The 17,512-nt window shown below is 41.8% G+C and overlaps 1 protein-coding gene across 9 annotated transcripts in view; it reads left to right on the forward strand.

Annotated features, from left to right (window-relative positions):
• Positions 1-17,512, forward strand: part of LOC110521838 (DENN domain-containing protein 1B) — a 180,282-nt gene that overhangs the window by 147,852 nt on the left and 14,918 nt on the right. For 7 of the 9 annotated variants that reach the window (XM_036969293.1, XM_036969298.1, XM_036969296.1 and 4 more), the window contains 5 exons: positions 2,682-2,772; positions 3,036-3,076; positions 13,163-13,198; positions 13,654-13,707; positions 14,256-14,342. In XM_036969293.1, the coding sequence (XP_036825188.1) occupies positions 2,682-2,772; positions 3,036-3,076; positions 13,163-13,198; positions 13,654-13,707; positions 14,256-14,342 (309 nt within the window). The remainder of the gene's footprint in view (positions 1-2,681; positions 2,773-3,035; positions 3,077-13,162; positions 13,199-13,653; positions 13,708-14,255; positions 14,343-17,512) is intronic. The other 2 variants (XM_036969294.1, XM_036969301.1) reach the window with 1 other exon arrangement.

Here is a 17,512-nt window from a genome sequence, read left to right on the forward strand (position 1 = left end):
CTACAGGAGAGGAAAGCCTGGTGCTAGGTAGCTAGTGCTCCGCTTAGCAATATGCCCAAACCCATGCCTAGATATAGATGGAACGCTATCGATACAGTCTTTGAAATACAGCTAGCTGGGTGGACATAGCTCTAAAATAAATCTACTTAATCTATTTAACCCTTATTTGACCAGAGGCCATATGTATCAAGCATCTCAGAGTAGGATTACTGATTTAGGACTATTAAACTATGAAATAACACATATGGAATCATGTAATAACCAAAAAAGTGTTAAACAAATCAAAATAATTTTATATTTGAGATTATTCAAAGTAGCCTGCCTTTGCCTTGATGAGAGCTTTGCATACTCTTGGTATTCTCTCAACCAGCTTCATGAGATAGTCACCTGGAATTCAATTCAATTAAAAGGTGTACCTTGTTAAATGTTAATTTGTGGAATTTCTTTCCTTCTTAATGCATTTGAGCCAATCAGTTGTGTTGTGACAAGGTAGGGGTGGTATACAGAAGATAGCCATATTTGATAAAAGACCAAGTCCATGTTATGGCTAGAACAGCTCAAATAAGCAAAGAGAAACAACAGTACATCATTACTTTAAGACGCTATGATGAAACTGGCTCTCATGAGGACCGCCACAGGAAAGAAAGACCCGGCCTTACCTCTGCCACAGAGGATAAGTTAATTAGCGTTACCAGCCTCAGAAATTGCAGCCCAAATAAATGCTTCACAGAGTTCAAGTAATAGACACATCTCAACATCAACTGTTCAGAGGAGACTACGTGAATCAAGCCTTCATGGTCGAATTGCTTCAAAGAAGCCACTACTAAAGGACACCAATAAGAATAATAGACTTGCTTGGGCCAAGACACATGAGCATTGGACATTAGACCGGTGGAAATCTGTCCTTTGGTCTGATGAGTCCAAATTTCAGATTTTTGGTTACATCTGTCGTGTCTTTGTGAGACACAGAGTAGGTGAATGGATGATCTCCGCATGTGTGGTTCCCACCGTGAAGCATGGTGGAGGAGATGTGATGGTGTGGGGGTGCTTTGCTGGTGACACTGTCCGTGATTTATTTAGAATTCAAGGCACACTTAACCAGCATGGCTACCACAGAATTCTGCAGCGATACGCCATCCCATCATTTATTTTTCAACAGGACAATGACCAAACACATTCCAGACTGTGTAAGGGCTATTTGACCAAGGAGGAGAGTGATGGAGTGCTGCATCAGATGACCTGGCCTCCACAATCTCCCGACCTCGACCGAATTTAGATGGTTTGGGATGAGTTGGACTGCAGAGTGAAGGAAAAGCAACCAACAAGTGCTCAGCATATGTGACCCAATTCAGGAAACTAGGCGTATGTCGCAAGTCATGACTTAACAGGACAGCCGTTTGAACGTACATTTTTTTTTTTATCTACATGCGTTTTTGTGCAGAAATGCCTTCTCCAACATGTGAACTTTCATGTGCCTTAATATCAAACTTGTATGCCATCTGTAAATACTAATACAATTGTGAAATTACGAGCCTAGTTGGTTTAGCCACAGAAAAATAGAGCACCCTTCCTGCTAGCCATGATTGGCTGAGATAATGAGTGGGCTGGACATGCCGAGGGGAGTTTGGATTGGTCTGCCGTATAGCACGCGTCTGTCTAATTATTTTCCCATTGTTTTCTCAAATGCAGTGTATGATATACCATTTTGTAGCTCTGAGTCGCTACTTGTATCCAATGTAAAAAAAGATAAGAAAAAGAAAACAGAAATTCAAATGTTTCTACATAAGACCGAATCCAGGTGGTGAGTCACATATGTGGGAACTCCTTCAAGACTGTTGGAAAAGCATTCCAGGTGAAGCTGGTTGAGAGAATGCCAAGAGTGTGCAATGCTGTCAAGGCAAAGGGTGGCTACTTTGAAGAATCTCAAATATAAAATATAATTTGATTTGTTTAACACTTTTTTTTGGTTATTACATGTGTGTTATTTCATAGTTTTGTTGTATTCACTATTATTCTACAATGTAGAAAATAGTAAAATAAAGAAAAACCCTTGAATGAGTAGGTGTGTCAACTTTTGACTTGTACTGTGTGTGTGTGTGTGTGTGTGTGTGTGTGTGTGTGTGTGTGTGTGTGTGTGTGTGCGCCTGCATGTGCACGCGCACGTAAAGTCTGGGCTTATAATGAACATATTTATGGGAAGCGTTTTATAAGCTCCATGTGACAAAGGGAGGAAATTAAAGTTCCTAGTGCATCAGACACCAGGACTGCATCCCCAATGGCACCCTATTCCCTACATAGTGCTCTACTTTTGACTGGGCCCAAAAGTAGAGCACTATGTAGGGAAAAGGGTGCCATTGGGGATGCAGTCCTGGCCTCACCATGCAGTCTCCCAGCCAGGCCTAACCCTAACCAGGCAGCATGGCCGTCTGCTGCCCTAATCCCCAAAACCTGCTCCACATTACCCACCCGACCCCTAAACTCATTTAATCTAGAGACATTTTTGGAACAGGTAGGATTAAACACACTTGCCCAGTTGGGTGTCTTTTTCCCTGTCGTTTGTTCTCCCTCTGTCCTTCCTTTTCCCCCTATTTCCCTCCTCTCCCCCTCTCTCCCTTTCCCTCCTGCCATGCCTGCCTCCCTCCCTACCATCTGTAATTTTGTGTTGTAATTTATGGTTGCAGTTTATTGACGGCCGGCTGGCCAAGCTGAATGCAGGCCGAGGCTTCACTGACCTGTTCGAAGAGGAGATCAGTGAGGGAGGCTTCTGTGGAAGTAAGTGGCACTAACATCCTATAAGATTCATCTTACAAATAATAATTTTACTCAAACATAATTTTGGCTTACTTTTTCATTTCATATTGAACCTTTATTTAACCAAGTAGTCCGATTGAGGTCAGACGACCTCTTTCCCAAGAGAGTCCTATACGTTTGATACAGTCCCACAAAATGTATATCATCAATTGAATTCATGTCATCACTGTGTCTGATCAGTCACATTCACGTCTCTCATTGTGTGTGCCTTTTCTGTTTTGCAGGTAATTCCAGATCTTATCAACAGTGGGTGCACACCGTCAAGGTATGCAAAGATATTGTGCAAATAAAATTAATTGAGTGTATTCTATATCTTCTCATGTTAGAGTAAATGACAGCTGTAAGTTCTTGAGTCTATGGAGTGGAGCGTGCTGAATGTAAGTGTGTGTGTGTACATGTGTGTGCGGTTGGGCTTGTGAATCTGTGCATACTTACAGTAGGACAATTGAGACAGGGAGAAAGAGAGAGGGAAAGTGAGAGAGAGAGAGATGGAAAGAAAGAGAGGGAAAGAGAGCGCGAGACTGTAGTGATTTGACGAGACGTCTCCCTGACTGACATGTTGATCTGTCAGGAAACACAAGAAAAGTGTTCCTCCATCAAACCAACCAAAGAACATAGATCACACACCCTTCTCTCTCCACCTCTCTTCTCTCTCCCCCCTCTCTCTCTATCACTCTCTCTCCTGTCAACCGTACAGCAGCTCTGAATTAGTCCTCTAGAGTTATTTTCAAAGGCTTGTTAAAGTTCACATCCTATGACTGACACAGATCTATAAGAGCAGACTTTCACCTCGGCCCCTCTCTACTCTTCTACGCTCATATCCTCTCTTTTCTCTGTCGGCTCCAAACTCTAAACTGGCTGGCATTAAAAGAGTTTAGTCGTTTAGTTTGACGCAGTTGCCTTGTGCTCTCTTAGTCTTTGCATTAAAGACTAGTGTGGTGAAGGTAGAGAGGGAGTGACAGAGAAAGAGAGAGACAGAGATGGATGCATGGCGAGACAGAGAGAGAGAAAGAGATAGAAAACAGGATAAAATAACTGAGTTCAGCAGAGATGTCATTCAATATGTGATGCAATTTAGCTACTGTATCTTGCCTGCTAATGTGGTGTTTATATATTCACTATCACACTATCTCAGTGTGTTTCTCAAAGCAAACTATAGATGCCAATAATGAGTTTTATGTGTTAGAGATATGATACATACAGAAAACACGCTGCCCGTCCATCTGCTTATTTTTGTATAGTAATTCCAGGCGTCTGTTGGTTTCAGTGGAGGCTCCTCAGAGGATGAAGGGGAGCACCATCCTACTTAGTGAATTTATTTTTATTTTTTTATATATTGAAACAATAAAGTTGTACCTTTTAGATAAAACTGAACTAAATATATTCACGTCACCAAATGACTGATTAAAACACACTGTTTTGCAATGAAGGTCTACAGCATCCTCTCGGGTAACACAATGGTGTAGTCAGAAGACCGCTAGCTTCCATCTGTCTCTGGGTACATTGACTTCAATACAAAACCTAGGCTCATGGTTCTCACCCTCTTCCACAGACTTACACAGTACCGCAGATAAAATATCAGCCAACAGAGAGAAGCACGAGTTTGAACTTCACTCAACTTACTCGAGTTTTCCCTATTAGTTAACACTATCAACGTTTCCCTTTACTCTGCAATTGTGATCGATTCAACGCAATATTAGCCACTTTCAATGCAACATACTGAAACAAAATTAACTATGCAAGAGATTTTGTGGGAGGCAGAACGCATCCAGACCAGTGCGGCATAACCAATCAAAGCTGCAGTAGGCCTGTATGCAAATAGACTATATATGGATCTGTGCCATTGACTTTGAACTGGATTGTGTTTACAGCATGAGCAGTCGTGAGTTGATGCACTTGTTTTAAGATAAAAGCTAAATATGCGTGTAGCCACGTGGACATTTTGTTCATATCCTTTTCTAGTTAGTGAGTTATTAGCCCAGTTATAGATACTTAGTAGTTGGTATTAGGGAGGTGATTGCTTCCTACAAGAGCACAAAACATGTACATTTCTAGACATCTTTGAAAAGCAGGTAATGGAAAATAGCTTTTTTTTGTCTTAACAAAAATGTTCTGCACTGCATGTTTTTTTTTACAAAAGTCTCATGAAATGTAGGCCCACATTGAACCCCAACATTGGCTGCTACTGTAGCCAATGCTACTGTAGCCATCTATTTCCATGTGAAAATGTTATGGGATGCATTTCTTCCATTGTTTTTGATGGTAGGCCTACATTATAATTAAAATTGCCACCGTTGCATACTTGGCCACTGCTAAAACTGTAACTTAAAGTGGTTACAACCTCAGTGTTCACACTAAATGCAAGCTGGAAGTTGCACCGAAATTTCACAACATTCAAGTTTGCTCTCAGCATACCTGAAATTGTCTCAGTGCAAAACAAATTAGAGGGAACATTGGTTATGACGACTTGCGGAGAACATCCTCTAACCTATCAGAGCTATTGCAGTATGAACTGACGTGTTGTACATCCAGCGAAACGATCAGCGAATTAATCTAGTTCTGAAAGCATAAGCTACAGCTAGCACTGCAGTGCATAAAGTGTGGTGAGTAGTTGACTCGAAGCGAGAGAAAGACAATAGTTTAACAGTACAAGCAGGACAGAGTGAGAAAGAGAGCAAGAAAGCTACATTTAGTTTTCTTCTTAGTTTACCTTTCACTTACTTACAGTGGGGCAAAAAAGTATTTAGTCAGCCACCAATTGTGCAAGTTCTCCCACTTAAAAAGATGAGAGAGGCCTGTAATTTCCATTATAGGTACACTTCAACTATGACAGACAAAATGAGAAAAATTAATCCAGAAAATCACATTTTTTATGAATTTATTTGCAAATTATGGTGGAAAATAAGTATTTGGTCAATAACAAAAGTTTATCTCAATACTTTGTTATATACCCTTTGTTGGCAATGACAGAGGTCAAACGTTTTCTGTAAGTCTTCACAAGGTTTTCACACACTATTGCTGGTATTTTGGCCCATTCCTCCATGCAGATCTCCTCTAGAGCAGTGATGTTTTGGGGCTGTTGCTGGGCAACACAGACTTTCAACTCCCTCCAAAGATTTTCTATGGGGTTGAGATCTGGAGACTGGCTAGGCCACTCCAGGACGTTGAAATACTTCTTACGAAGCCACTCCTTCGTTGCCCGGTCGGTGTGTTTGGGATCATTATCATGCTGAAAGACCCAGCCACGTTTCATCTTCAATGCCCTTGCTGATGGAAGGAGATTTTCACTCAAAATCTCACGATACATGGCCCCATTCATTCTTTCCTTTACACGAATCAGTCGTCCTGGTCCCTTTGCAGAAAAACAGCCCCAAAGCATGATGTTACCACCCCCATGCTTCACAGTAGGTATGGTGTTCTTTGGATGCAACTCAGCATTCTTTGTCCTGCAAACACGACAAGTTGAGTTTTTACCAAAAAGTTATATTTTGGTTTCATCTGACCATATGACATTCTCCCAATCTTCTTCTAGATCATCCAAATGCTCTCTAGCAAACTTCAGACTGGCCTGGACATGTACTGGCTTAAGCAGGGGGACACGTCTGGCACTGCAATATTCGAGTCCCTGGCGGCGTAGTGTGTTACTGATGGTAGGCTTTGTTACTTTGGTCCCAGCTCTCTGCAGGTCATTCACTAGGTCCCCCCGTGTGGTTCTGGGATTTTTGCTCACCGTTCTTGTGATCATTTTGACCCCACCGGGGTGAGATCTTGCGTGGAGCCCCAGATCGAGGGAGATTATCAGTGGTCTTGTATGTCTTCCATTTCCTAATAATTGCTCCCACAGTTGATTTCTTCAAACCAAGCTGCTTACCTATTGCAGATTCAGTCTTCTCAGCCTGGTGCAGGTCTACAATTTTGTTTCTGGTGTCCTTTGACAGCTCTTTGGTGTTGGCCATAGTGGAGTTTGGAGTGTGACTGTTTGAGGTTGTGGACAGGTGTCTTTTATACTGATAACAAGTTCAAACAGGTGCCATTCATGCAGGTAATGAGTGGAGGACAGAGGAGCCTCTTAAAGAAGAAGTTACAGGTCTGTGAGAGCCAGAAATCTTGCTTGTTTGTAGGTGACTTACTTATTTTCCACCATAATTTGCAAATAAATTCATTAAAAATCCTACAATGTGATTTTCTGGATTTCTTTTTCTCATTTTGTCTGTCATAGTTGAAGTGTACCTATGATGAGAATTATAGTGGGAGAACTTTTTAAGTGGGAGAACTTGCACAATTGGTGGCTGACTAAATACTGACTAAATACTAAATACTTTTTTGCCCCACTGTAGCTAATGCAGCTAATTTAGCCTACTCAACAACCTCAGAGAGGAATTTCTATTTATGTTAGCTGGCTGGATACGGCTATCCAACACTGCAACACTTCCAATTAATTCAAGTTAGCTTTCGGTTTTATTAATATATTTCAACCGGGGCCTGTTGGTGTAACTTCTAAACTGCTTGCTGTACAGCGTGATAGGATTGGATTGTGGATTTACTAGTCCTATGTTGCTGTACCTAGAAAATCACGTCGTTGTCACACGTCCCTTGGAGGTCTGGAGAATTTTATATTTTAGGTTTTAATAGTCAGAGTGGGTACAACATCTCCTATACACTTCCTTATAAACTCACCAAATCAGTGTAAAAATCAATATTATTCTTTGAGGCTACCCGGAACATGTCCCAGTCCGCGTGATCATAACAATCTTGAAGCGTGGATTCTGATTGGTCAGACCAGCGTCGAATAGTCCTTATCCTGGGTACATCCTGTTTGAGTTTCTGCCTATAGGACGGGAGGAGCAAAATGGAGTCGTGGACAGATTTTTTTCCTTGAGGGCCGTCGGTTTGAGGATATACACGGCTGTGACAATAACCAACGAATAATTATCTTGGGAGATAATACGGTCAGCATTTGATTGTGAGGAATTCTAGGTCAGGTGAACAAAAGGACTTGATTTCCTGTATGTTATTACAATTACACCATGAATCGTTAATCATGAAACATACAACCCCGCCCTTCTTCTTCCCGGAGAGATGTTTATTTCTGTCGGCGCGACACACAAAGAATCCCGGTGGCTGTGCCAACTCCGACAGCATATCCTGAGAGAGCCATGTTTCCGTGAAACAAATATGCTACAATCCCTGATGTCTCTCTGGAAAGCAACCTTTTCCCTAATTTCGTCTACCTTGTTATCTAGAGATTGGACATTAGAGAGCAATATACTCAGAAGCAGTGGGTGGTGTGCGCGCCTCTGAAGTCTGACCAGAAGGCCTCTGCGGCGACTTTGTTTTGGGTCGGCCTCTGGGATCAGTTCAAATGCCCTGGGGGGTTCGGACAAAGGATCCGCTTCGGGAAAGTTGTATTCCTGATTGTAGTGCTGGTAAGTTGACGTCGCTCTGATATTCAATAGATCTTCCCGGCTGTATGCAATAACACTTAATATTTTCAGGGCTAACAATGTAAGAAATAATACATTTAAAAAAAATACAAATACTGCATTTTCCTAAGGACTAGAAGTAAGGCGGCCCTCTCTATCGGCACCATCTTGTACTACATTAGATTGACGGTAACAGTCGTCAGATTACAGGTAAAACAAATTCTAATAAAATAAACACTGGCTGTTGTTGACAAGCATATTCAGTTCATATCACAGGAGGCTGCTGAGGGGAGAACAGCTCACAATAATGCCCGGAATGAAGCAAATGGAATGGCATCAAATACCTGGAAACCATGTGTTTGACGTATTTGATACCATTCCACTCATACCGCTCCAGTCATCACCCTTGAGCCCGTTCTGCCCAATTAACCTCTAGTGACTCCCAAACCCGCATGCGGGAGCGTAATCATCGCCTGAAACGAATTAGCATAATGCAGCGGACATAAATATCCCTAGAAAAAAGTCATATTCTAAAAATCACAAATGAAATATATTGAGACACAGCTTAGCCTTTTGTTAATCACCCTGTCATCTCAGATTTTCAAAATATGCTTTACAGCCAACGCTAGACAAGCATTTGTGTACGTTTATCATAGCCTAGCATAGCATTATGCCTTGCTAGCAGCAGGCAACCTTGTCACGGAAATCAGAAAAGCAATCGAATTAAATCGTTTACCTTTGATGAACTTCGGATGTCTTCACTCACGAGACTCCCAGGTAGATAGCCAAAGTTAATTTTTTCCCAAAATATTATTTTTGTAGGTGAAACAGCTCCGTTTGTTCTTCACGTTTGGCTGAGAAATCGCCCGGAAATTGCGGTCACCACAACGCCGAAAAATATTCCAAATTAGCTCCATAATATCGATAGAAACATGGCAAACGTTGTTTAGAATCCATCCTCAAGGTGTTTTTCTAATATCTATTCGATAATATATCCGTCGGGACAATTCGTTTTTCTCTAGGACTGATTGGAGTAATGGCTACCTCTGTACTTTACGCGAGAATCTCTCTCGGAGCCACCATGTGACCACTTACGCAATGTGCCCGCCTACGGCTATTCTTCAACAGAAATGCGTAAAACTACGTCACAATGCTGTAGACACCTTGGGGAATAAGTAGAAAGCGTAAGCTCGTTGATGGTACATTCACAGCCAAATAGGGAGTCATTGGAACGCAGCGCTTTCAAAACCTGGGGCACTTCCGGATTGGATTTTTCTCAGGCTTTCGCCTGCAACATCAGTTCTGTTATACTCACAGACAATATCTTTACAGTTTTGGAAACATTAGAGTGTTTTCTATCGAAAGCTATATCAATTATATGCATATTCTAGCATCTTTTCCTGACAAAATATCCCGTTTTAAAACGGCAATGTTTTTTTTTCTCCAAAAATGTAAATACTGCCCACTAGCACCAACAGGTTTTAAGGTGCCACAACCTCCTGTTGTTCATATACATATTATTAATATTTAATTCAGTGATTTAAATTATGATCCCATCCTCAGTAGCCTATTCCAGCAGGCTATTGGAAACAAAAACACTTCTTATTGTAAAATCACCTCGCTATTCATGTTGAATAAATTAGTCTGTTCATTTGAACTAAGCAAGCTGCTAAATCGTTCAGTTTACATCTTGTCTAGGCTGAAATGAGATGTAGGCCTTTCAGGGGCCATAGACGACCAGCCTTTAGCTAAGCAGACTATGGCAACATTTTATTACAATCATAAAACCAGATTTTAGTTTGTATCCTATGCCTATTGAAATGACAAGTCAATCTCGCAAATGGGCCATTTATAAAGGTTTTTAGTCTTAACATCAGGCAGATAATAACAGCACAACTTCCAGAAAGTAGGCTAACATTCATTTTTTTATGTTCATCCAAGTGTTTCTTGCTCAGAGATTTCGAGGTCCTCTGTCCAACTTTCAACACTCAAACTCTCCTGTCGGATTTATCTATAGTTATGCACACGCGCAAAGAGGATTTATTTACATTTATTAACCTGGTTCGAGCCCTGAATGCTAATTGGCTGTAAGCCTTGGCATATCAGACCATATCCCAGGGGTATGACAAAACAATACTTTTTACTGTTCTATTTACAGTGGTAACCAGTTTATAATAGCAACAAGGCACCCCGGGGCATTGTGGTATACAGCCAATATACCACGGCTAACGTCTGTCTCCAGACACTCCGCGTTGTGTTGTGCTTAAGAACAGCCCTTAGCCATGGTAAATTGGCCATAATAACTCAGCAAAAAAAGAAACGTCCTCCCACTGTCAACTGTTTATTTTCAGCAAACTTAACATGTGTAAACATTTGTATGAGCATAACAAGATTCAACAACTGAGACATAAACTGAACAGGTTCCACAGACATGTGAGTAACAGAAATGGAATAATGTGTCCCTCAACAAAGGGGGGGTCAAAATCAAAAGTATGTACCGATCCTGTGCAGGTGTTGTTTCACGTGGTCTGAAAAAGGGACATTTATTTTTTTGCTGAGTTTACCATAACCCTTTTGCCTTTTGCTTAAATCATAGCATTCAAGGTTCAATGACATCCATTGATGGAAAATTAACTGTCCACTTTAAAAAGGGCAAATTAATTACATTTTCTCTTTCCACATATTACAATTCCTTTATTACAAATTTGACTTCTTGACATTCCCCTTTAACCTCTATCATAAACTCGCTGTTGTCACACATTGGACTTCCGCTGACTGGATGTTTTTTTGTTTGTCGCACCATTCTCAGTAGAGACTGTCGTGCATGAAAACCCGTTTTTGAAATACTGGATTCGCAGCGGTTGGCACCGACAATCATACCACGTTCAAAGTCGCTTAGGTCACTCGTTTTGCCCATTCTAACGTTCAATCAAACAGTAACTGAATGCACGTCTGCCTGCTTTAAATAGCAAGCCACGGCCACATGACTCACTATCTGTAGGAGCGATCCATTTTCAAGTGTATAACCCTTTTACAATTGGAGCAATTTTCTGTTGTTGTTTAGTCTAAGATGTCTAATCTTATCATACATTACAAGTTAGATTTTTTGTAAATTTTTAAGTGATAAAGTTACATTCCTTGAAGTTGATTCCTTGTTTTAATTGTTAAACTATTTTTCAAAATGAACTAGTGTCAATGTTGGTTAAACCCATATCATAATCCTGAAGTAAAGTGGGGAAGGGGTTTTGCCTATAATGTGTCTGTGATTCTGTGTTGTATTCCTAAATAAACATTTCCTCTTTGTCTAGTTGTAAGAGCTCCAGTTGGTTTTATTTGATTGTCACTCTCTCAGTATATCGGCTATGTGAATCTATTTTGCAGCTTATCATATAGCATGCTTCGCCAATGCAGCTATAGGACTACAGTATGGTGGCATTACATGCCTTATGCCATTTGTCATCTGAAGCAGGGAATAGCTAAACTCACACATTGTTTACATGTTGAGCTATATGTTCTCAATTTAAATTGATACCAATAGACAATGTATGAAGCAAACCATATACCAGATTTCGATTGCCGTTGTTCCCATAGAGAGACAGTACATGGTTGCTCTATGAATCACTGACACTGGATAAGCTAGCGACTGAGCTAACACAACTAACCTTTTAGGTCAATAATATGCTGTTTTTATTAACATTTTGTTGGCTTCATAATCGTGAGAGGAAATTAACTACCTAGTAGCTAGCTAGTTAGTTATAGCTAGGTAGCTTACAAGGTTAGGTGACCTTTCTCAAAACAAGCCTCATTGTGGCTAGCTACTTCTTGTCCCTAATCCTAGCCTTTACAGCCAAATATCTCTTCAGAAACCTCAAAATAAAAAATATTGATTCATGCCAGCATTGATTACATTTCCCCCCCTCTTGCTGCAGTTTTAGCTCATCTCAAATTAACTGAGAAATGCTGTGAAAACCAGCGTGCTGCAAACATTCAAAAAAATGTTTTGTCACTAGTGCTTGTTTTGTTCAAATCTTTAGTCCTCACCTACCGTTATTCCTACGGCACTAATCTGGTGAGCATCTTTTGGAGCTCTGCTCATTCAAGGCATTTGATTGGTTTGACGTGTTGCAAGGCGACACTGATTTACACCGGGTTCCGACCACTCTTTAGCTGATTTCTGCCATGGAACTTCTCCAGGATTCACGTTTTAGGGCTATGAGTTTACTAATGCGTTAGTTCTCATTTCTTGACGATAACTTTAATATGGTGACATTGTTGTAGGCTGTGTAGCGGTTAGCAGTTATGGTACGAAGGGTTTGGCTTGAAGCATTTGGGCCTATTCACAGACAGCTGTTGTGTTGTGCACTAAAGTCCATAAGCAAAGGGAAAAGGTGAGAGGAGGAGAGTCTGCGGGTGATCAGGGGTATATTCATTCCGCTGATTCTGGTGCAAAACGTTTCTTACACGGAAGCAAACTGAACAAAACTGGGAGGGACCTATCTGAATTTGTCCAATAGAAACTCTCGTTTGGACTAATGATTACACACCAGATCAGCTAGATGCAGGCTAGATTCAGGCAAGAGTGTGCAAGGTGGTGCTGAATGTGTCTGATTACTCCAATATATCTCTCGACCTGTGCACCTACGTTATAAAATTACATTTATAGACTAGGTTGTAGCAACCTCATGATGGGTATAGGGCCATTTTTAGTAACATGTAGTAGCTTAAACAACCTTACATTGAGTTGGGTGAATGGAATATGAAAACCATGGTCATAAATAAAGAAAAATCTTCCTCCCTAATCTTAAATGGAACCGACCGCCACTGGTTGGGTTGTGTGTTCGATGGAAATCCTGTGTGTGCTGCCAACTGTGCATGCGCGTGTGTGTGTGTGTGTGTGCACTGCTAAATTACAGTGTTGTGTGTTGCAGAGAGGTGGCGTGCTGATCAACACTGCAATGACTAAGGCAAGTCCAGCTGTGAAAACAGCCTACAGATATGGATTAATAACGTTCCCAATCAGACCTGTGTCAAATACGTCCAATATGTTCAAATACTAGAGCTTCTCTTGATTTAGTTTGGAACCAGTGGAATAGTCCCACAAGTGCAAACTCCGAGCTAAGTCAAGCACACCTCAAATACTTTCATATTGGACACACACAACATGAAAACCTAACCTTAAAATGTGTATTTAGTCATACAGGTTCTCACTCTGAATATCCGAAAGGTTGTAGTTAGCTGGTAAATGTCATTGTTCTACTAGGACTTTGTATGTATATGCATGTGTGTGATGCCCTTTCCAACTTTAGTCTTTGTCCTTTTGGCCAGCAGGATCAAAGCAGGCCTTGATGTTACACCAGACCACTGTCGAATATTAATGGAGCCTGTGGTTATTTCTAATGCCTGTGTTTCTCTCCTTCAGGCCAAGAGTCATGCCAAGAGGGGCATTCGCAGGCTCAAGCAAAGGGTGACCTATGTGAATTCACACCTCTCCAGGGCTCACACACACACACACTCTGTTTTATATGGAGCATGTGACTCAGCTCACTCAGAGATGAGCAGGGTTGTAATGACTTGTGAAACATGTGCATTGTGCTTTGTCGTCATCCAGCTACAGCCCTAACCCTTTATTGTTTGCATATTTCATAAATGAGCCACTGATTCCTTCAAAGGAAATGCAACCAGATGTTTCCATAAGTCTGGTCCTTTTGATAAGGCAATTTCAGTTTGAACTCACCGTCAGAGAGAGGCTGAGGACAGGGACACTGACTAACTGGCTCTCACTAGGCTGTACTCGGCACACACACATACACACACACACACACACACACATGAGTTCAGAATGATTTAATCTGATTTGACCTGGCCACACTCCAAATACATGCATAACTGTCTGTTTTATTATGTTATACACACATTATGGCACACTCACTTGACACACTCACTCCTCTCTCTTTCTCTCGCTACACCCCCCCGTTTTCTCACACCATCTCTCCATCTCCTCCCTCTATCGCTCTCTCTCAGGAAGAGGAGGATGATGGGCCGTTCTGCTCAGGGTCTCCCACCAGCACCAAGAGTCTGTCACCACGGAGACTGCAGAAGAGGAGACATGTGAGTGACACACACGCACAAACTATTCCTACGTCTCCGTTCCCATCCCTCTCTTCCCATCTCTCTTCTCATCTATCTCCACATCTAATCTTTCTTCCTCATCTACCTCTTCCTTTGGTCTAGTCTCTCCATCCTTCCTCCTATTCGTTACTTTGTAGTAGTTTGTCAATGTGCCAGATGATAAGTAATGATAAGCAGATTTTCTAGTGTGTTACATCAGCAATAGTAAAATGCACTGTACACTCTACAATGTTTATGTAAGTTTGTTAGTTTGCTCTGTCTGTATGGACAGTCAACACAACAACACAGCTCCTCTGCTTTTCACCACTTCTTAAGGAGAATCTGCTTGTGGCATCATTAAAAACACGGCATGTCTCCCTAGTATGTGCAAGCTGGCACATGCACTCTCCATGCACCCCCCCCCCCCCCCATACCTCTCTGTTTCTCTCTCTTGTTCCCTCCTCTTTGTTTCTCTCTTGTTCTCCCCCCCCTCTCCCTCTCTCTCTCTCTCTCTAATGCACTCACACAAACAATACTCCTGTTAGATTTAGCTTGCATGGTGATTGCGAGGTTGTCAGCTCGATGTCACATACATCCCTGCTGAAAAACTGCATAGACCAGTATTGTCTGTGCCAGCATGGTCTAGTTGGTCAAGCTGGTCTGACCAGTGTGGTCTAACTGGTTCTGCTGGCCCACCAGCATGGTCTTGCTGGTCAAGCTAGTCTGATCAGCATGATTACGCTGGTAGACCAGCCTTCGATGTGTTTTCTCTGGTGATAGCCTTCGTTGTGTTTTTGCTGGTAAACTGCCTTCGGCTGTGTTTTTACTGGTGGCTAGCCTTCACTGTGTTTTGGACACTGTTGGTTTGCTTTAGCATAAGCTAAAGCAAAACCAAAATCAAGTCACATTATGCTGGCTTGCAAAGTGATGTTTAATTCCAATTGGAATCCAGCCAGAGTGGATTCCCCCAATCTGCATTCAGAATGACTTGAAGGGATAGACAGATTTATAAATGAGACTACCTAAACTACACTATATACGGAAGTATGTGGACACCCCTTCAAATTTGTGGATTCTGCTATTTCAGCTACACCCATTGCTGGCAGGTGTATAAAATTGAGCACACAGCCATTTAATCTCCTTAGCCTAACATTGGCTGTAGAATGGCCTTACTGAAGAAAGAGCTCAGTGACTTTCAACTTGGCACCATCATAGGACGCCACCGTTCCAACAAGTTAGTTTGTAAAATGTCTGCCCTACTAGAGCTGCCCCGGTCAATGTGAAGTGGAAAAGTCTAGGAGCAACAACGGCTCATCCACAAAGTGGTAAGCCACACAAGCTCACAGAATGAGACCGCCAAGTGCCGAAGTGCCTAAAAATCGCCCGTCCTCTGTTGCAACACTCCACGACTGAGTTTCAAACTGCCTCCAGAAGCAATGTCAGCACAAAAGCTTAAGATCACCATGCGCAATGCCAAGCGTCGGCTGGAGGGGTGTAAAGCTCGCCGCCGTTGGACTCAAGCAGTGGTAACGCCTTCTCTGGAAGGCGCTTCGCCATCTGGCTGTCCACAGCAGGTGTCCACATACTCTTGGCAATGTTGTGTACCTAAACTTGAACAACCATTTAAGTAACGGGTGCAATAAGTCAAACTAACAGATTGGATTCGTTTAGAAAAATGTATGTTATTTGTCTCTGTGCAGCAAAATATCAAATAAATGTGCATAAACACAGGTATTGAAACAAACAATTAAAAACACCTCAATGCGATAGATAATGCTGGGAAATATGATAATGGTGGGTGTGGTTTTGCAGACCAGCAAATTTCGGATTACTTAGGAGTCAACCTCACTTGGCGTTTTATCTCAACTCACGGTTGCCAGCGATCTGAATTTCCTGCTATGCCACTGGATCTACATTCTGTCATTTGTCCCGGTAGGGCAGTGCTTCCCAAACTCGGTCCTGGGGACCCCATGGGGTGCACGTTTTGTTTTTTGACCTAACACTAACCAGCTGATTCAAATAATGAACTCATCATCAAGGTTTGATTATTTGAATCAGCTGTGTATTGCTAGGGCAAAAGCCAAAACGTGCACCCCTTGGGGTCTCCTGGACCGAGTTTGGGAAATGCTGCTGTAGGGGGAACTCTTTTGGGTTCCACGTAGAACCCTGTCATTTGTTACTATGGGGGAACCCTTTTGGGAGCCACGTATAACCCTTTTGATTTGTCCTTGCAAGATACAACTTTTTTGAGTTCCATTTAGGGCCCTCTCATGAAGAACCCTCTGGTTCCAGGTAGAACCAATGACATGTTCTACAGTTATACTTATAGGATACTTTAAATGGGCTTATGTTCAAAATGACTGTAATTTGACAGTAAGTTACCTACTGAGTTGCACTAAGAATACAGTGTTTTTATATACTGAATAAAAATATAAACACAACATGCAACAATTTAAAATATTTTACTGAGTCACAGTTCAAATTAGGAAATCAGTCAATTTAAATAAAAAATATTAGGCCTTTATTTATGGATTTCACATGGCTGGGGATACAGATATGCATTTGTTGGCTATAGATACTGTACCTTTTAAAAAAGGTAGGGGCATGGGTGAGAAAACCAGTCAGTATCTGGTGTGACCACCATTTGCCTCATCTCCTTCGCATAGAGTTGATCTGGCTGTTGATTGTGGCCTGTGGAATGTTGTCCCACACTTTTCAATGGCTGTGCAAAGTTTCTGAATATTGGCGAGAACTGGAAAACACTGTCGCACATGTCAATCCAGAGCAACACAAATATGCTCAATGGGTGACATTTCTGGTGAGTATGCAGGCCATGGAAGAACTGGGACATTTTCAGCTTCCAGGAATTGTGTACAGATCCTTGGAACATGGGGCCGTGCATTAATCATGCTGAAACATGAGGTGATGGAGGCGGATGAATGGCATGACAATTAGCCTCAGGATCTCGCCACGGTATCTGTGTGCATTCAAATTGCCATCGATAAAATGCAATTGTGTTCGTTTTCTGTAGCTTATGCCTGCCCATAAGCCCACCGCCACCATGGGGCACTCTGTTCACAACGTTGACATCAGCAAACCCCTAGCCCACATGACGCTATACACGTGGTCTGCGGTTGTGAGGCTGCGGTTGTGAGGTTGGATGTACTGCC

This window comes from Oncorhynchus mykiss, chromosome 30 (assembly GCF_013265735.2).
Source record: "Oncorhynchus mykiss isolate Arlee chromosome 30, USDA_OmykA_1.1, whole genome shotgun sequence".
NCBI lineage: Eukaryota > Metazoa > Chordata > Actinopteri > Salmoniformes > Salmonidae > Oncorhynchus > Oncorhynchus mykiss.